Below are 17,930 nucleotides of genomic sequence, written 5' to 3'. Positions count from 1 at the left end.
CCGTCTCTGCAGCCCTGTGCTATGACTGAACAAGCATTCTCACCTTCAATTCCCCTTTGCTATGGCCATAGAGCTGCAGGTAATTAGAGTTATGTCAGTTACACTTCATTTCTGGACCAATCATCCCTTGATAGGACATTTTCTTGAGCATGCCTGCACGAACGTTCTAACAGCTGGGCTCCACGCATGCATGTATGGGTCCTGACACTCACGGACGTCGACCTTACTGCCTCGCTGCTGTTTACCAAAATTCGGGCATATCATTATAATTGAAAGACATTGATAGATATGCCCCATTCTAATGGTTTCCGTCCCTCTGGCGACCGCGCTTCCAGAGTTGGACGCGGAGGCAGAAGTTATGGATTTAGTCCTTATGGAGGGAAGCGAGATCAACGACGACAATATGGGCGACACGATAAAGAGATATTCCAGTGTGTTCCTATACATAAACTGTGCTACTAAATACTAATCATTTTGTTTTCTTCTAGACCTGGGAAAGCTGCTGTAATAAGCAGCGTTGTGGAAGAGACTGAAAATGCAATCCAAACCGTGCAGGATATCAATAACAGCGCTTCAGACTTAGTACGAAGACCAGGCTTTGGCACTCGAGGTGCTCGGGTTGCTTTGTATGCGAATTACTTTGAATTGTCAACACCAGCTGGCTGTGAGGTCTTCCGGTACAATGTCGAGATCACCCAGCCCGGAGTTCCCAAGCAGAAGCAACGGCAGATATTCAATTTACTACTGGACCAGCATCTCTCTGACAAGCGATACTGCATTGCCACAGACTTCAGGTCGACCATTATCAGCTCGGCCGATCTTCTTGATGCGAACCCCGAGCCGGAGGTGCTGTATGATGTTCGCTACAAGGGAGAAGCCCAGACTGAATACCCAGAGGACGCGCCTATATTTCAAGTCAAGATCATTTTCGCCAGTAAAGTCAGCGTCTCTTCGCTAGTCGACTACCTCTCATCGACAAAGATATGCGCAATGTTCCGCGAGAAGTCCGAGGTTTTACAGGCTCTCGATTTGATTGTTGGACACGAAGCACAAGCTAGTCCGCGACTCGCTTCTACACCAGGGAATATACACTTTCCCATCTGTGACAAGTCGGCAGAGCGGTTCAACCTCGGCGCTGGCCTTGATGCTCTAAGGGGGTTTGCAATCGGTGTCCGCGCTGCCACAGCTCGACTACTGGTCAACTGCCAAGTGGATTATACAGTATTCTTCCAGAAGGCCGAACTCACAAGGGTTATTACAGCATATCGGCAAGATGGTTCGCCAAGTGTATTCAGGCTTGAATCATTTCTGAGGAGGTTACAGGTCCAAGTCACGCATATAAACCAGCAAGCTCGGTTTAAAATCATCGTCGGCCTGGCATCACCGTTGGATGGACAGGATCTGCCTCACCCGCCCATTGTTGCTTGTCATGGTGCAGGGCCTAGGGATGTACAGTTCTGGCGTTGTGATCCTAATCCAGAAGCAGGCCAGATAGATGAATCAGAAAGCATGGACATCGACAGCCCCCCTGAAGAGAAAGGGAAATACATCACAGTGGCAGAATTCTTCTTTCAAAGTAAGTATTCTTCTTCAATCTGTAATGTTCAATGCTAAACATTTGCAGAATATGGTATACGCCTTGATCCCCATATGCCGGTGGTCAAGATCCTTTCGCGCAACAAGCAACCTGCGTACCTCCCTGCAGATGTTTGTATTGTTCGAGATTGCCAGCCGGCGCGGTCTCGCATTACAGAAGCTCAGAAGATGAAGATGAACGCTTTTGCAATCCGTAAGCCCGCGGCGAATGCACGCTCTATTACTTCCAAAGGCGCTGAGCTGCTGGGAATCAGCTCTGGGATGAATACAAACACTACATTGGTACGCCCATCAATCATCCCTCAATGTACTTTGCTAATATGGAGTATCACAGCGCAACTTTGGATTCAACATCAGCCCGGACCTGATCACTGTACCCGGTCGGGTTTTACCGTCTCCCTCCGTCGTCTACGCAAACAAAAGCAAGCCGGATATCCTGTCCGGAGGGTGGAAGCAGAGAAGCGCCAAATTCTGCAAGCCTTGCCGGCTATCCTCCTGGGACTTTCTCTACCTTTCCAGCGCCAAAGATAGAGACTATTTCCCTTCGCCGGCTGATCTGAGGCCCTGCATTGCTGGACTGCGCTCCAAGTTGAGTGACTACGGCGTCACCACGCAGCCCATGACCAACGGACATCGTGTTGATATAACACCAGCTCTCTCCTCGAATGGGAAGTACAACGTGGGGATACTCGACCAGACCATACACACTGCTTTGAAACACCTAACAAGGGCACGCAAACCAGAACTAGTCCTTGTGGTTCTCCCCTCCACAAACGGCGACGTCTACAACTCCGTAAAGCGCATTTGCGACGTGCACATGGGCATCATGAATATCTGTACGCTGGCACCAAAGCTCTCCAAGAAGGACGAGGCATACCTATCCAACCTGTGCCTGAAACTCAATTTGAAAATGGGAGGCGTAAACCACGTACTCGCCACTGACAAATCGGGGGTTATGTCTGATGGGAAGACAATGGTCGTCGGTATTGACACGACACATCCACTCACACGCGCCACAGCAGGAGCAGGACCAGACATGCAGCCTGTCGTTGTAGGCATGGTTGGTTCTATCGACAAACACCTGGCTCAGTGGCCCGGTGAAGTACGCATTGAAAAGTCCCAGCCCCGGCGAACAACAGCTGCTGCTCTCGGCGCCATGCTGGAATCCCGTCTGCAGCTATGGGCGTCCGTGAATAGGAACCAGCTCCCCGAGAATATAGTCGTCTACCGTGGTGGGATCTCAGACGGTGAATACACACGCGTACTAGAAGACGAGATTCCACTCCTCAAGTCCGCCTGCGCAAAAGTCTATCCCGAAAGCGAGAAGAGGAAAGACCTCCCTAAGTTGTCCGTGATCATCGTCAGCAAGCGACACCGTACGCGCTTCTATCCGAGTCAGGAAGCCGACGCCGACAGATTATCAAATCCACGAAACGGTACCGTCGTCGACCGCGGCGTCACCGAGGCCAGAGAGTGGGAGTTTTACCTGCAAGCTCATACACCCTTACATGGTACCGCACGTCCAGCACATTACTATGTTATCTGGGACGAGGTCTTTCGGTTTCGCAAGTCACAGCCGCCATTCGCCAATGCGGCTGATATCTTGGAGGGATTTACGCATGATTTGTGCTATCTCTTTGGCCGGACTAATAAGGCAGTCAGCCTCTGTGCTCCTGCGTACTACGCGGATTTGCTTTGTGCGCGTGCACGCTGCTATCTGACGGAGACCTTGAATGATAACAACGGATGTGGCGGTAGGCCGTCTGAATACATTGTCCAGAAGAAAAAGATCGACAGTAAGGAGATGGGCCGCGCAGTGGATTTTACAACCATCCGGGTTCATGCTGATCTGCGCAAAACCATGTTTTATATTTGATATCTTCACCTACAAGCATATCCTCCGGCGCGGATGAGTGAAATGACAGAAAGTTGTGGCTTTTAATAGTACAGACATAATCAAGCAGTCCATCCGCCATCGATATTGTAGGTCGAATTGGTAGTAAACTTGCTCTCGTCACCAAGCAGGAAGCCGATCATTGCAGCGACCTCATCGGCCTGACCATATCTCTTGAAGAGCTGGGGCGAGTGCTTCGGAGCAAATGCTCCATGTGATTGTCTGTTCTCTTCGTGTACGAGCGCGGTTTTGATATTTGCCCTACAGACGTTAGCTCGGACAAGCCCATGGCCAGTTTTGATATCTACAAGCTGGACTACTTACGGACAGACTGCATTAACGCGGACTCCTCTCCCAGCTACTTCTTTAGCAGCGCATCTTGTCAAGCCAATGATGCCATGTTTGGAAGCGACATATGGGGACATGTCTGCAAAGCCAAACTGGCCAGCAACACCGGCAACGTCGACAATACTACCATGATCCTCAATCACCTGTAGCTCTGCCTTGAGGCAGTTAAAGACGCCTTTCAAGTTGACATCCAGAACGTAGCTCCAATCCTCCTCCGAGACCTCCGATATCGGCTTATACTCGTGGCCTACCACTCCTACAATACTGGTCAGACTATAATGAAGCAGATTAGTAAAAGCCTATCACTTGCCAGCATTGTTCACGCAACCATCAATTCTACCAAAGGAGTCCTTGGTCGCCTCGATCCAAGTTTGGACTGACTTCGCGTCCTTGACGTTGACAGCCGTATGAGTGAGCTTTGCATCTGGGAACTGCTGCGAGACTTTCTCCGCTGCCTTTTCCAGTGCACTCTTTGCAATATCTGCCATGCAAACCGTAGCACCTCGGGAGACAAGCCAGTTCACTGTTGCCAGTCCGATGCCGTGTGCTGCTCCAGTCACAGTCACCACCTTTCCAGTAAATGGTTTCGAGTTATCCATAGTGGAGGTCATATGTTGAGTATATCTTGAATGTAGCCAGAGAGAATCTGAAATGGAATGTTGTCAGCCAAATGTTTTGACGGTTTCCGGTTGTTATTATGCCTAATTGATAGCTGGCAGCCCCGGTCGATCCACGGTACTAGATGTGCTGCTCACGCCTATTCTAGATGGTAAAGACGGTCTGCTGATCGCTGAATGATCCTTATATTGTTATTCAAAGCCCTTGTGATTAGGGCGTGCCCTGTGGTGTGATCTCGGTGACAGTGTCGACTTTTCTGCCATTCTAGCCGAGGAATTCCTGCCAACAGTTCCGATATACTATGGACGTACTATTGCGCAGGACAATGTATTTTAGTTGCGCCTATAGTGATATCATCACCATAACGATGTGATTCATCGTTGGGATTTCCTAATATAGATAAACCAGCACAATAGAGCCATGTCCCAAGGCCTACAGGCTCACCATTATATACGAAGCGCAACATTAAATCTGCATCCTACGAGCGGTCACCTATTACTTCTAGACTCCTGGGATGGTTCTAGATGGTATTCTCAATAGGCAGGGCTGATTATGTAGTGTCAAGACTACATCACTATCGAAGTAGATCATGCCAATGTCGAAATATGTTTTCCAGATCATACCTTTTCTTCAAGGCCCGGAGTCGATCGAGATTGTCACGGAATAATTGACTCGCATGGACATCATGTCCTGGTTATGTTAGACACACTAGTACTAATTGTGGGAAGACTTACCAGCATAATTCGGGTACTTTTCAGCATAGCTCTCATCCTTCGCACTTGCCTCCGGTGTGAATATCTCTAGAATGGCGTGCTTTAGGGTGACTATCCTCCTATCGAGCTCAGGGTTGCTCCAGCACAGTATCAAGCCAATATTGCAGTACGGCCCCCGATTCGTGGCTGCTGTTGCGTCGAGGGGGACCTCAGCCGCTTTTGCGTATGGTAGCAATTCAAATACTATTTCACTACTTTTCGCTTCAGGATACGACTGTAGGATGTGGTCAAAATGGTCATAGACCGCGAGATACCGCTCCATAGGTAGCGGGAATGTCACGGCCGCACCATCAATGTTTTTGCGACCATGCGAGATGGGCTCAATGTTTCCCATAGCCTGGATATCTGCATAAGACATCATATCGGTTTTTGTCGCCGCTGCATCAATGGACAGGAGATCTGCGAAGAAGGATTCACCCTCAGCACGGGTCCCGTAGTAGAAAAGAAGGGCCACGACCGCCGTACGGTCGACCGAAGGATGAGCTCTGAAGCCAAAGAAAAGCCCGCTCTTTGGATCCTGTTTCTCATAGAACTTATTGGCGAAGCGAACGATATCGGGAAGCTTGTCCATAGTGAAATAGATAGTTCCGCCAAACATACTGGGGCGTATCGAGTGCGCGCGAAAGACAAACTCCGTAGCCACGCCGAATGCCTGTCCTGCTCCCCGGACGGCCCAGAATAAGTCGGGGTTATTCTCTTCAGAGGCCTCGACAACACTGCCGTCTGCTAGGACCATCTTCGCGCTGAGGAGCTGGTCGATGATCAACCCGTACTGGCCGGTCAGCCAGCCATATCCGCCTCCCAACGTCGACCCGCCGACCCCAGTCTGATTAGCAGTCGGTCCCACGACTGCCAGCCCGTAATTTGCAGTGGAGTTATTGACATCTTCCCAGGTAGCACCTCCTTGAACACAGACGGTATGCGACGCCGGATCAGTCATCACGTTTCGCATCGTCGTCATGCTAATAACTATGCCGCCATGCGAAGCCGAAGCTCCTGTAGTAGAATGCCCTCCAGCCTCGACAACGAACTTAACATGGTGTTTTCTCGCGAATTTTATCACGATTGATACTTCAGATGTAGACGTTACTCGGACGATGGCGCCCTACAAACCTGGTTAACGCAATCTTCCACGCCGTCCGTTTGGAGACCGGCACGCACAGCTTCCTTTTCGCATGTGTCGCTCCATCTCTGGATGCTCTTTGCGTATCCTTCGGATTCATAGGCTAGTACCTGTGCCCGAGTTCCTTCTAGTTCCTCCCTTAATTGCAGCGCGAGCTGCTGGGTAAGGAAAATCATCGTGTATGGAACGGGCGTCGTATCAAGGTAGGTGAATCAAGCGATTGATGAGATCCAGCGTCTTTGAACTGGAAGCAATGCTGGCTTTAGTACTATTCGAAAAACTGGTAAACTGTCGTGTGATATCTGATTCGCACTGCAGTGTCCAGATTGGCGATCAACAGGGCGATTCCATGGAGGAGTGTAGCCACCGCGTCATACTGTGAGAGGGGAAGATATGGAGACCGGTGCATGGACTTGCCCTTTAAACTGTACCTTTTGCATTCAGATGGTGCATCTCATATAAAACATATCCTTGATCATTGTGGTAACTCTATATGGGATTCGGTGTCCATCCACGCCTTTCAACTTTATACAACAGTCTCAGCCTCGCGTAAGTTGCTATTTTTACATTTGACAGGATGGGCATATGTATACTGACGTCTCACATTAGTATAATTTGTACCTCCCCCCTTAAACTGATAACTTCCTGGGTCCTTTAAGCCAACAGTAGGGTTACAGCAGCAAGCCGTTTTCTCGAACCGATGGGTTACGGCGTGGAATCTAGGCAACATATTAACCCCCGACCCCGCGTGTAAAAAGCGAACCGTTGCTTAAAATGGCTGGTCGTCCCATGGGTAAGGCGTGGTCTGACCCATCCCAACAAGCGGGATCCGGCACGAGTTGGCGAACCTCGTCAGATATAATGGAATAGCGGTGTACCTGCTTTGAATACGAATAGAGTGCCCCTGAATGAATATAATGTCAGTTGCAGTTGTTCGGACGCTTCGAAATGACTCCAAAACGTAACCCTGAAGAAACACAAGCATGGCTTGTCGGAGGGGGCATCGCATCCCTCGCCGCAGCAGTTCACCTACTCAACAAGGCCAACTTGCCAGCAGACCAAATACACATCCTAGATATTCGCCATAGCAGCGGCGGTTCGATGAAGTGCTCTGGAAATTGTGTTGATGGCTACGTCCTACATACTGGCGCCCTGCCCTACCTTCGCGGGCAGTGCGTGGCCGATCTGCTATCAATGGTTCCTAGCGCTGCAAGTCCGACTATGAGTTACTTGCAGGACGTCAAATCTTATGAGTGCTATATTCGGCCGATCAATAAGGCGCACACAAGGGCGATCAAGAGAGGTGACGACGGGTTGCATAGGGTGGACGTGCATCAGCTGCGCGTCGGCGCAAAGATACGCGGCGAGCTGGTCCGGTTCTTGTTTGATGGCGAGCGGTGCCTGGACGCAAAGCAGATCGATGATATCTTTGATGACCCGTTCTTCGTGTCGGAGTTCTGGGCTTTGTGGTCAACAACGTGAGACTCGGCAATCTTTCATTGCTTGCCATATCTTCCGGTTTGCCCTAACTGGATTCTAGTTTCCTGCTCCAACCGTGGCACAGCGCAATTGAGTTTCACAGGCTTCTCGTCAAGCATCTACCCCATATGCACACTGAAAACGACGTGCGTCGGCTAGAAAGGACGCAGTTCAGCCTCTATGAGTCGCTGATCTTCCCCATAACGGCATACCTTAGGGACGAGGGAGTGAACTTCCACTTCCACACTGTAGTCACTGATATCAAGATGTATCCCGCGAAGGATCCCAAGACCGTCGAGAAGATTGTCCTAACTGAGCATGGCCAGGATGCCGCCATCACTGTGTCTCCAACTGACATTGTGATTGTGACGTTGGGATCTTTATCAACAGGCTGGAAGACCGGATCAAACGATGAACACCCTCAATCACCGTCGCCCTTATTTCTGGGTCCAGAATGGACGCTCTGGCAGAGACTTCACGAACAGTCACCCAAGTTTGGCAATCCTGATGTCTTTTCATCCCGCATAGCCGAGTCCACAATCGAGACATTCACCATAACATTACGCGAAGCGGACTTCTTCAAGCACTATTGCCGTCTAACACAGGACAAACCAGGGACAGGAGCTCTGCTCACCGTCCTCGAAAGCCCTTGGGGATTGAACATCAGCGTCCCCCACCAGCCGGTCTTTGGAACACAGCCAAACGACATCTACGTGGTTTGGGGATATGCACTGAACCCAGACCAGACCGGCGAATACGTTCCGAAACCAATGAGGCAATGCTCTGGCCGGGAAATTCTGCTGGAACTTCTGTCCCATTTAGGGTTTCCCACAGAGCAGATCCTTGCCTCGGCGACGACCATTCCTTGCCTTGTGCCGCTGGGGACTTCGATGTTGGTTTCCCGCAAGGAGAACGATCGGCCCCGGGTTGTTCCTCATGGGACTACGAATATCGCTTTTGTGGGACAGTATGTGGAGATTCCTGGTGATACGACGTTTGGTGTCGAGTACAGCGTTCGAGGCGCCGCGATGGCAGTGCATACTCTGATGGGTTCAGGACATGGCCCTCCGGCAGTGAGGAGGAGTAGATTATTGGAAGTGTTTGATTTGCTGTGTTGATTGAAGTATTGGCTTTTCTAGCTGGATACGGCTTCCCTGGTTGGAATTTACACACTCGTGTCAACGGGAGGCGTTGGGTTCCAGATTGTCCTTCATACAGTACGATTCTGTTAGATCGAGCGCAATATTATTTCCTACAGCAAGGAAGAAGCTTCATTTTGGGGCCTTTTCGCCATTCCCAGAGCTTTCTGCTGATGCGGCCAAAGATTGCGTGAGAAAGAAGAATTTCATGTACAACACATGCTGTAACCCAGGTGAAGTAATTTAAACAGAAAGCAGGGGATTATAAAAATAATCCAATAATCAATGCTGAACATCAGAGACATAACGGTCGCCGCGCTGCCATTTCTCCTCCGGCGCGCAGAAGCCTTTCCTGGTGTGCATCCATCCAGGTATATCAGTCTCCTGGTGCAACGGGATGTCCTTGGTTTGACCTATTGATATCTTAGTAAGTACGTCTTCTAGCTACTGCTCACAATCCAACTCACCAGACCTCCATATTTGTCTAAAGTCTCGTTGGATTTCTTCACTATTTATCCACCGCACAACGGCCGTAGAGGGAATCCAGTCCCTAATGAGCCATTCTCCGTCGTGCCGGTCATCAGCGGGAATATTCGATCCCAGCACGTCCCGTGCTCGCTTAATACTAAACATAATCGCACCAGCTAGTTCACTTGAATCGATTTCGGCGATGCGAACATCGGCGACCCCCAGCGTGGTTAGGGCAAGCGCCCAGGTGTGAGCTTTCTGGTAATCCGAGAATACCGGTATAAATGGGCTTTCTTTCTCATTTGTCCAGTCTAGCCGTCGTTGAATGGCTTCAATCAGTTGGTCCTCGGAATCTACACTTGTCCTTGAGCTTGATTGAAATCCAAGTTCGGCACATGCCACCCGAGAAAGACCGGCTTGCACACGATAGAACCTGGGAGGTGCTTCGTTGATATCAGTTCGTAGAGTTTCCATTTTGTCTTTGCAATATGAGTGTTATTCAGCTGTCTTTGCGGGTTTGTGACTGATACTATATTACTGGAATGCTGGGCAGTACTCTGTTATATTAGCATGAATGACATCACTATAGAAGTCATCCCACTGCCCATCTTGTATTTCAACCACTCGAAGTTCACCAACCGGCTCAACTTGAATTAATACAGGTAATAGACGGCAGCTGAACCATGAAGGGCGTCAAAATCTCGGAACCGCCAGTTCATGGTACCCAACCACACTTCGACTTTTTGTCAACCCACGTTTATTTCACCGTGGACTCTGTCACATGGGCTGTCTCTGTTGAGCAAAGCCCACAAGCAAGCTGGATGATTATAGGTTCGCCTATCTTCGGCCGAAAGCTCAGTTAGGTAGCTGTCATGCGGAGAAATCGCCGGGTGCCATGGTATTGAATTCCATAATTTAGGTCAGATAACACGGCCGAGGCCTCTCGAGCCAGCTCGCTTTGAATGCATGATATCACTAAAAGCCTGGAGATAATTAATGCAAGTGCTAGATTTAATACATGTGCAATTTTTGCCAGGTATCATTCTCTGTTCCCATGTTTCTCCGCTACAGCATTAATCCCAACCTTTGGTAAGCTCTGGTGCAGGCCCATTAGCCCATAGACAGCAGTCTGGGCAGTTCTAATACCATATTCAACACCACAGACAGTCTCATCTGCGACTTCCGAGAACATTCCGATGAGTCCTATGTTTTTCATCCCTTTGGGAATGGTTTGCGGTCTGTCAACTCGACTTCGCCTCACGAGAGATGCCGACGCTAGAGGTATCAAGCGAGGTATAGTTACTGACGTAGACAGGGCTCTATCGAAGCCCGACCCCAGGTGCGATATCAGTTCACTTAATATCTCTTGTCCAGCGCAGCGGCACATGGGCTTTTGGATGAAATTTCCATACCTTTCCGGTGTGAGCCCATAGCCCCAGATTGTATAGGTCTTTGCTCGCTCTCCAGACCGTGTTAGGCGCTGGCAGGGATAAATAGATAACGACCAGTTGCTGTCCGGTATGGCCAGGGAAGAGTTTTCTCCCATTTGCTCCGTGAGATATCTATACAAGTTCTCTCCACCATCCTGAAGTGTAATTGTGAAAGCTTCCACCTTCGACTCTGACAAATGGGTACAGAACGCGGTTGGATTTCCGAATTCCGGGGAATACTGCCAAAGCCTGAACCACAATGACCATGAAGCATTCATAATCCTGTCTGCTCTCACCGGTATTGGAGGCGGGGGAGATCCATTACTACCAGTGAGTGAGCCCGAGCTCGCAGAGCCGAGGGCCACGAGCACGATGTCCTCCGATGATATTGATATTTTGAGGCTCTTTCCCTCTCGTTTGGCCTCGATCATTGATATGCGCGTCCAGGAGTTCTCGGTCAGAAGCTTGAGGTCCCGTACCGCGGTGTTATGCCAAAAGTCGACTCCCTCCTCTTCTAGATGATTCCGCAGTATCTCTCGAAGCGATTCCGTAACTTGTAGAGCAGCCACAGGTGAGTCCATCCGGCAGTACTCAGCTTCTTCGAGGTACTTCCGCAGACATCGCTGGAACTCCAATGCGCTATGGCATGGCTGCATCGCGAATCTTTGAAACAGCAAGAGTCAATAGTGGGACTTTACCTCTGCCCTGGCTTAACAGCATTTACCTCGTTGAAAGCAATAGCCATAGCTCTGAGTGGAAGAAACATCCCCTGAAACAATCTTCGATGGTCTTAGAATCCAGGCTTCGCGCATCGCCGAGCATGACTTTGACGATACCTTTTCGATCTGCAAGCCGTAGCTGACTGGCAGGTTGTTCGATTCGGCGAATTTTGCATCCACTGTGCTTTACAAAATAACATGTCTTCGGCTGCGGTTTTACTCCTGCATTTGCTACTTTCGTCTCAATATCGTCCGAGGTATCTTTATGTGGGAGAGTACGGTTGTTAATGCTGGACAGAAGATGTGCCGTGCACCTGTCAATTGAGCAGGAGATGAACCCGACTTCATCAGTTGTCTGAGAATCGTCGACCATGATATGAATATGAGCGGCAGGTACGTGTCCATCATGGATGAGATATACAGCAGCCGCCAGCGACGAGATATCAGCTCCGATGATCCAGGCGTGGGTCACCCGTGGATTCAGCCGAGACATCTTTCGAGATGTAACAGTTATTCAAGGGTATCTGGCCCATTAATACGAATATTCTGTAGTATTTTGTGGGTTATAGGATTATTGGCGTCCATAGAAGCACTTATTAGGGAGATACACGGAGTAGGTGCGTTCACATTTATCACAGTGTATCCAAAATTTTTAAAAGAACAATAAAGTCGTACGACTAAGTCTCAAAGGTCACCCGCAATATCAGAAGACTTTTAGGTCCAATCGGCGGGTCGCATAGTATTAGGATAGATGGTTTTTCGGATACTACACCCATGACGTAGTATATTTTGCACACCACTACGAACTATCAAGCACGAGAACTGGTGTGCCCTTAATCCGACACGCTCTGGCTCAACATTAATGTCTTTCTCTCCTACCCAGGCAATTCCACCGTGACATCGACAGCCATAACAGGTCATGCCTAACAATTCTTCCAGGGGCTAACGATGTATAATGATGCTGAGCTAACCGCAACGTTTTCCCTAAAGGAGATGTAACGATTGTTGCAGATCCATTTCTATTTTTCTTAGGGGATGCATATCACTCAGTAACCTGGTCACAGCAGCAAGGCATCTGAACCCACGGTGTCCATATTGGGATTATGTGTGTGAACAACATTGGTTCCAAGAATGTAAAAGTATACATCAGGTAAATGGTTATGATAACCAGAACAAAGCAATAAAGTCCTAGTGCTTTGAGGTCGGTGCTGGCAAACCATCCAACTACATACACAAGGCGCTCTGACCACGTATGGGTGTTGAACTAGGCATTCTTTCCGATGGTGTCAAGAACAGGGGAAGGGATGTAATGCTCATAGCATAGGGGCGAGCAAATATCACCTAATTCACCCTATTGTTCAGGCGGTGTCATGATACTGTACCGAGGAATACCTACAACTGCTGCGTCCATATAGACCCGTCCAAGCACAAGTAAATCCTAACTGGGTGAAAAGAGCATGATTCAATTGCGCATCTGGTTAGTGTTTGGTGTGTTGTATTCTGGGCGAGGCTTCAATTTCGCCCCAGCCTGTCGTAGAAACGCCATATCTATATCCGCCAAAATAAGGGTATGCCACTCTTGTCGTTCTCCTGGGAGAACCTTTGCTCTAGCCTTGGAGATGTGCCTTCTTTTAGTCTGATAGTTTTAGAATTTGCTGTACTGTTTTATTTAACCCATGCGCGTTGTGCACATCAAGTCGAAGCTTACGCAAATTGATATGTAGCGTAAGTTTTCCTCCCACCACGCCAACGCCACCCAAGGAAAATAGGAAGGATTGACAGTAAGGTATCTGAGCCAACAAGGAAAAAATAAAAATAAAAATAGAAATAAATTATGGAACTGGCTTTTCCGGTCCCATCTCTTGGGCTGTGTTCTTGATAGTGTGAAGGAACATAGAGGGAAAGCAATGCCGGCCAAAGCGGTCGTCAGACGACTAGAACAGAGCAGTATATTAGCCAACCATGCCCAGGATGGTCCCAGAAACAGACAAAAAGAAAGACAATAGATAGAATGATCTCACCATTATCACATCCTTATACAGCCGACTCCCGTAACCCAGCCATCGCCTGTACAAGTCCTCTGCGGTATGCGTGGTAAACATGTAGGAGAGGCGGTAGGTGATGTGGTCAAATATATGGTCAAAGTTCCAAATACTATCAGGACCACCATTTATATTTTCTGGCGGACCAGGATTATAGATACGCCCCAGTTCCTGCGGCGTCCAGTGGCCATCCGCGTAAATGGGGTGGGGGACATACACAGCCTTGAGACCATGAAACAGCGCCCACGAGGCACCCGTCATCTCTGACGCAAGGCCCAGGCCCTCTCCTGCCTGTGAGTCGTGGATCAGGTCGAGCAGACGCTTGGAGTACCGGCCCATTGTAATGACTGCTGCGCGGCGTGGGGTCTCGTCGCCGTATTTAAAGTTCCATATTTTGTGGGGAAACGTCCATTGTGTGTCCTTTGGGTTGAAAATGGGCAGGAAGGTGATGAAGTCTGCTTCTTCGCCGACACCCCAGGTGTAGCTGTCGTTGTCAGGGTGGGGGACTGGGGGGTCGGGCCCCAAAGACCTGATCCCTGTGCCGGATACTGGGCCCCAGACTGTGCTGTCTGACTTGCCTGATAGACTTTCATGCACCATTTGGGTAAATTGGCTCCAATTGCCGTGGACTCCTGGTGTGTAGAAGTAGGCGTTTCGTTCCCAGAGATATTTGCGAGGTTGTTGTCTCGCGAATGAGGCCGCACGGTCCAGGAAGTGGTAGCTATGTCCTGTGAGACGGCTATCTAATTCGAGCTGCCAATAGTAGTCGAAATGGGGATAGAGCTGTGAAAATATTTGCAGGGGTTGATGATGTTGCAGCTTAGGACTGCGAGCCCCGTGTCAGTAAGAAGGTCTTTTTTTTTGACAGCGACTCAACGTGAAGGGGCTGATATACCTGTGTTCCTTTATCTTAGGATACCAAGCTTCCAGTAACTTTGTGTTGAAGAAAAGCGCCATATTCCGAAACTCCTTAGGGATGTGATTCCTGAGCCGATTGATAGTCTCGGCATTGGAGAAAATTGGCATCTCGTCTTCCTTGACATGAATTAGAAGGTAAACTTCGTACTCGCCCCCAGAATGTAAAGATAGCTCCATTATTAAGGCCCGGAGATACTCCCGGTGGTTTGGCGTCCAATCAAGCCCGCTCCATGCCCGAATCAGCACTGCTGACCGCGGATAGAACTGCTTCACGTTCGAGGTACCTGCAGGTTCTGCCCCTCTAGGTTCGTTGGAAGCCTGAGGGAGACCGATGGCAAGTGGACCCTGGGATGAAGGGCTCACGGTGTCAATTGAATTGTACCTGTTGGCATTTCTTTCCAGGCAGAGAGACTGTAGTCTGTTCCAATCAACCTCCCACCACAGCACTGGCGGAGGGCGTGTGAAGCCAGGCACCTCGTCCTCGCTATCCTCGTCATATCCATATGCTCCAAACCGGGAGTAACGATCAGTGCAAACATCTTTGTCCAGGCCTAATGCTTCATACGATCCAAATGCCGGCGCTGGGAACCCGTCCTGCTGACCCCTGTAGACCTGGATCATATCTGCTGCAGATCTACGATCGAGAGGATGGCCGCTGGGGCCTAGACACGGCTAAAACTTCCCACGGAACTCCCTTTTCCACTCCCAACTGTTATACGCTGGGTACGGGTCGTAGATATATGGGACAGGGTGCGAGGCGCGGCCCAATTCGCTATTGGTTAGGGTTAGGGTCCCACCACGATAGAATTGTTTGTTTCTATAAGAATAACGGTAATTTCAGTATAGTCTTCATATCCAGACATCCACCAGACATTCAGAATGGTCACACACCTTATGTCATGGGCCATGCCCATCTCATCTGCCTCAACCGCGCCTTCATATTCGATTTCGTCCACCACAGGAGCAACACGAACAACCTGTTGGAACTGGCCCGGCCTAAGGATCAATGACCGATCAGAGGTATAAGTCGCGCAAAGCGGATTCTCCTCTAGGTAGATTGATAGATATGAGGTAACCGTGAGCGCGCAGGTAAGATAGCCCAGCCAGCGCAGCCAGGGCCTCCGAACCAGAGTAAACATCTTGGAAACGAGTTAGAGTAGTTCGCAAGTCAGTTCCAAGACAGAGAAATTTTCCTGTCTATACAGTATAAGACAGCAATCTAATATACCCTCTTTGCGGAGAGATGGGCCAAATCCGCCTTTGGAAGTGGTCATTTTCCACATTCCTGGTACATGTCCCTCTTCAGCCAAAACGCCACCACTTAGGGTTGAAAGCATCCGTCCTTAATAATAACGAGGTGCGGATCCGGAATGCAACTTAAAACAATGTACTAGTTCCAAAGAAATCATCACGGTGCCAGACACTGTTTGTTAAACCGTCGAGCCCTTCTAGAAACGTACACACGAGCGGTCCAAGAGCGCCTGTTAAGCTCATACAACACCTGCCCCTGTCAACATTTCGACATTGCGGACAGTCGGTTTCCTGCATTCCATCCCCCGGTAGAATGATCAGCAAAGGTCAAGAGGGAAACTTGAGTATCACCAAAGCTGTTGGAGATGGCCTTGTCTTGGCGGACTTTCTCCTCCTACGACGGTATAGTCTTACTACTTTATACTAGCTTGAACGTAAATCTTCGTCCTTGTCCAACTTCGCCTCCCCTCACACCTGCATTTCTGTCCATCGAAATGCAATCCCCCGACGAGGACTTCTTTGATTGCTACCGCTTCTTTGATCTGGACCATAACCTCTCGCTTCCCGCCCTCGATGCATCCGGCCCCCTTCGACCACCCAGCCAGCCCCCAGAAGTCACTAGACAGAGGCCGCGGAACCCGCGCTCGTGCGATTTCTGTCGTCACCGGAAAACGGCCTGCATCGTCCGCTCAGCTCCTCCCTGTACAACATGCAGCTCGAGGGGAAAGGAGTGCGTCTTCACCGAGCGTCGGCGGAAGAGAAGGCAAACCCAGGTGAGCGATACGGAATTGGACCCCCAACTACACTGTCGTAAGTAGGTTTGTTGCATGGCGTTGCTTTCCAGCTCAATCTAACTCGTGGCAGCAGCGTCACTGTCGCAGGCTGATCAAACCCGGGCTCTCTCGCGCGCCGCCCCGGGGCATTCGCAATCCACTGCGTCTCCCCTGCTGGGAACCGTACCTCACCTTGATAATCACCGGTTGATATCAGAGCCGGCGGCCGAAGATGCTGAATCTCGTAACCACACCCACCTGCTCAGGGACTGTCCGAGGCGGGATGCTGAGCACGACGATCCCGATGAATCGCTGGATCGACAACCGACTGCGACGGTCTTTCTCCTGGGGGACACAGGTGAGGCCGATCCATATCTTCTGCGGCACCCCTCGCTGGCTGCGCATGCGGGGAACATTGCATTCCGTCAAATCCACCGAGATATAAGCACCGCAGATGTTTCGGGCGAACAGGCACTCGATATAAATCGCCCAATTGTCTTCATGGTAGGCCAACACAGCCTGTATGATCAGTATGTACCTCGGCTAGATGGTACCGTGCTTGATAAAGTGCGTGAGAGCCTTGATCAAATAAGCGACGATGTCGGGATGCGGTTAGTGTTACTGTACTTCAAGCACATATACCCATACTTCCCAGTGTTGTCTCGCTCTCAGATGGTTTCACCAGCTGGCGAACTTACAACAGGTGTGTCATCTTTACCGCTCGCTCTAAGGGCAGCTCTGTACGCCTCTGCGGTGCCCTTTATGATTTACGATGATTTTCTGTCTACAATGTTGGATGTTGATCCGCTGTCAACGCAAGGCCTGTACCGCATGGCATGGACGGCAATCACGTATGAAATACATACGCCACATCTGTCGACGCTCCAAGCATGCTTGCTCCTCTTGCAAAGGGACAACGCGGATCAGTTTGTCCAATGGCCCCCATTCCAACTAAACCTGGTAGCGTGAACAGTGTCACTGGCACAATCGCTCGGTTTGTCGACCGATTGCTCAACCTGGAGGGGCATCCGCCCCTGGGAGAAAAGGCTAAGGCGCCGCTTGTGGTGGGCCACATATGTCTTGGATAAATGGACGCTTTTGACGTCGGGAATAGCCAGCCATATTAAGGATGAAGACTTTGACGGGCTCACATTAACGGCCGCCGATTTTGTCTCGGACGCAGGGGAAATTTCGAGTGTGCAGAGCCCTCGATCCGGTGACGCTGGGTCCGCCTTTGGTCATTTCTCCCACCTCGTCTGGCTCACAACAATCCTCTCTGACATATGGTATGCGGTGTTAATTTGAAGTACCACTCCATATGTTGAACCCACCAGAAATAAAAAGCCAACTCCAATCATG

The 17,930-nt window shown here is 49.9% G+C and overlaps 9 protein-coding genes across 9 annotated transcripts; 3 read left to right on the top strand and 6 right to left on the bottom strand.

Moving 5' to 3' along the window:
• Nucleotides 1–301: 301 nt before the first annotated feature.
• ASPVEDRAFT_82417 (argonaute/piwi family protein) lies at nucleotides 302–3,472 on the top strand (the record flags this gene model as incomplete). The annotated part of the gene is made up of 4 exons (XM_040817202.1): nucleotides 302–431; nucleotides 500–1,576; nucleotides 1,625–1,878; nucleotides 1,931–3,472. The coding sequence occupies 4 exons, from the start codon at nucleotides 302–304 to the stop codon at nucleotides 3,470–3,472; spliced, it is 3,003 nt and encodes a 1,000-aa protein (XP_040666627.1).
• A 40-nt stretch (nucleotides 3,473–3,512) lies between these two features.
• On the bottom strand, nucleotides 3,513–4,607 carry ASPVEDRAFT_591940 (SDR family NAD(P)-dependent oxidoreductase). The gene is made up of 3 exons (XM_040815461.1): nucleotides 4,149–4,607; nucleotides 3,815–4,094; nucleotides 3,513–3,751 (listed from the first exon to the last, which is right to left on the bottom strand). The coding sequence occupies exons 1-3, from the start codon at nucleotides 4,447–4,449 to the stop codon at nucleotides 3,553–3,555; spliced, it is 780 nt and encodes a 259-aa protein (XP_040666626.1). The 5' UTR covers nucleotides 4,450–4,607; the 3' UTR covers nucleotides 3,513–3,552.
• A 307-nt stretch (nucleotides 4,608–4,914) lies between these two features.
• ASPVEDRAFT_166004 (FAD-binding oxidoreductase) lies at nucleotides 4,915–6,528 on the bottom strand (the record flags this gene model as incomplete). Its single annotated transcript, XM_040808643.1, has 3 exons — nucleotides 4,915–5,146; nucleotides 5,191–6,334; nucleotides 6,391–6,528. The coding sequence occupies 3 exons, from the start codon at nucleotides 6,526–6,528 to the stop codon at nucleotides 5,031–5,033; spliced, it is 1,398 nt and encodes a 465-aa protein (XP_040666625.1). The 3' UTR covers nucleotides 4,915–5,030.
• Nucleotides 6,529–7,300: 772 nt separating this feature from the next.
• Nucleotides 7,301–8,949, top strand: ASPVEDRAFT_51924 (oleate hydratase; the record flags this gene model as incomplete). Its single annotated transcript, XM_040814544.1, has 2 exons — nucleotides 7,301–7,830; nucleotides 7,893–8,949. The coding sequence occupies 2 exons, from the start codon at nucleotides 7,301–7,303 to the stop codon at nucleotides 8,947–8,949; spliced, it is 1,587 nt and encodes a 528-aa protein (XP_040666624.1).
• A 303-nt stretch (nucleotides 8,950–9,252) lies between these two features.
• Nucleotides 9,253–9,912, bottom strand: ASPVEDRAFT_82413 (uncharacterized protein; the record flags this gene model as incomplete). The annotated part of the gene is made up of 2 exons (XM_040817201.1): nucleotides 9,253–9,383; nucleotides 9,438–9,912. 2 exons carry the CDS (start codon nucleotides 9,910–9,912, stop codon nucleotides 9,253–9,255), a joined length of 606 nt encoding a protein of 201 aa, XP_040666623.1.
• A 481-nt stretch (nucleotides 9,913–10,393) lies between these two features.
• ASPVEDRAFT_166000 (uncharacterized protein) lies at nucleotides 10,394–12,202 on the bottom strand. The gene is made up of 2 exons (XM_040808642.1): nucleotides 11,593–12,202; nucleotides 10,394–11,531 (listed from the first exon to the last, which is right to left on the bottom strand). The coding sequence occupies exons 1-2, from the start codon at nucleotides 12,078–12,080 to the stop codon at nucleotides 10,478–10,480; spliced, it is 1,542 nt and encodes a 513-aa protein (XP_040666622.1). The 5' UTR covers nucleotides 12,081–12,202; the 3' UTR covers nucleotides 10,394–10,477.
• A 1,217-nt stretch (nucleotides 12,203–13,419) lies between these two features.
• On the bottom strand, nucleotides 13,420–15,168 carry ASPVEDRAFT_82411 (DUF3405 domain-containing protein; the record flags this gene model as incomplete). Its single annotated transcript, XM_040817200.1, has 3 exons — nucleotides 13,420–13,521; nucleotides 13,609–14,455; nucleotides 14,525–15,168. The coding sequence occupies 3 exons, from the start codon at nucleotides 15,166–15,168 to the stop codon at nucleotides 13,420–13,422; spliced, it is 1,593 nt and encodes a 530-aa protein (XP_040666621.1).
• A 51-nt stretch (nucleotides 15,169–15,219) lies between these two features.
• On the bottom strand, nucleotides 15,220–15,686 carry ASPVEDRAFT_82410 (uncharacterized protein; the record flags this gene model as incomplete). The annotated part of the gene is made up of 2 exons (XM_040817199.1): nucleotides 15,220–15,364; nucleotides 15,439–15,686. 2 exons carry the CDS (start codon nucleotides 15,684–15,686, stop codon nucleotides 15,220–15,222), a joined length of 393 nt encoding a protein of 130 aa, XP_040666620.1.
• Nucleotides 15,687–16,292: 606 nt separating this feature from the next.
• Nucleotides 16,293–17,914, top strand: ASPVEDRAFT_71024 (uncharacterized protein; the record flags this gene model as incomplete). The annotated part of the gene is made up of 4 exons (XM_040816096.1): nucleotides 16,293–16,608; nucleotides 16,666–17,422; nucleotides 17,461–17,565; nucleotides 17,594–17,914. The coding sequence occupies 4 exons, from the start codon at nucleotides 16,293–16,295 to the stop codon at nucleotides 17,874–17,876; spliced, it is 1,461 nt and encodes a 486-aa protein (XP_040666619.1). The 3' UTR covers nucleotides 17,877–17,914.
• Nucleotides 17,915–17,930: the final 16 nt, after the last annotated feature.

The sequence above is a fragment of the Aspergillus versicolor genome, assembly GCF_001890125.1.
Source record: "Aspergillus versicolor CBS 583.65 unplaced genomic scaffold ASPVEscaffold_3, whole genome shotgun sequence".
Taxonomy (NCBI): domain Eukaryota; kingdom Fungi; phylum Ascomycota; class Eurotiomycetes; order Eurotiales; family Aspergillaceae; genus Aspergillus; species Aspergillus versicolor.
The sequence above is the reverse complement of the archived record's forward strand: the minus strand, read 5'-3'. Positions and strand labels throughout refer to the sequence as shown.

Coding starts and splice junctions, on each gene's coding strand:
- ASPVEDRAFT_591940 (XM_040815461.1), bottom strand. CDS start 4,449: ATGACCTCCACTATGGATAACTCGAAACCATTTACTGGAAAGGTGGTG. Junction 4,095..4,148: donor TGGTTGCGTGAACAATGCTG/GCAAGTGATAGG, acceptor CCAGTATTGTAG/GAGTGGTAGGCCACGAGTAT. Junction 3,752..3,814: donor CGCGTTAATGCAGTCTGTCC/GTAAGTAGTCCA, acceptor TAACGTCTGTAG/GGCAAATATCAAAACCGCGC.
- ASPVEDRAFT_166000 (XM_040808642.1), bottom strand. CDS start 12,080: ATGTCTCGGCTGAATCCACGGGTGACCCACGCCTGGATCATCGGAGCT. Junction 11,532..11,592: donor TGGCTATTGCTTTCAACGAG/GTAAATGCTGTT, acceptor GCTGTTTCAAAG/ATTCGCGATGCAGCCATGCC.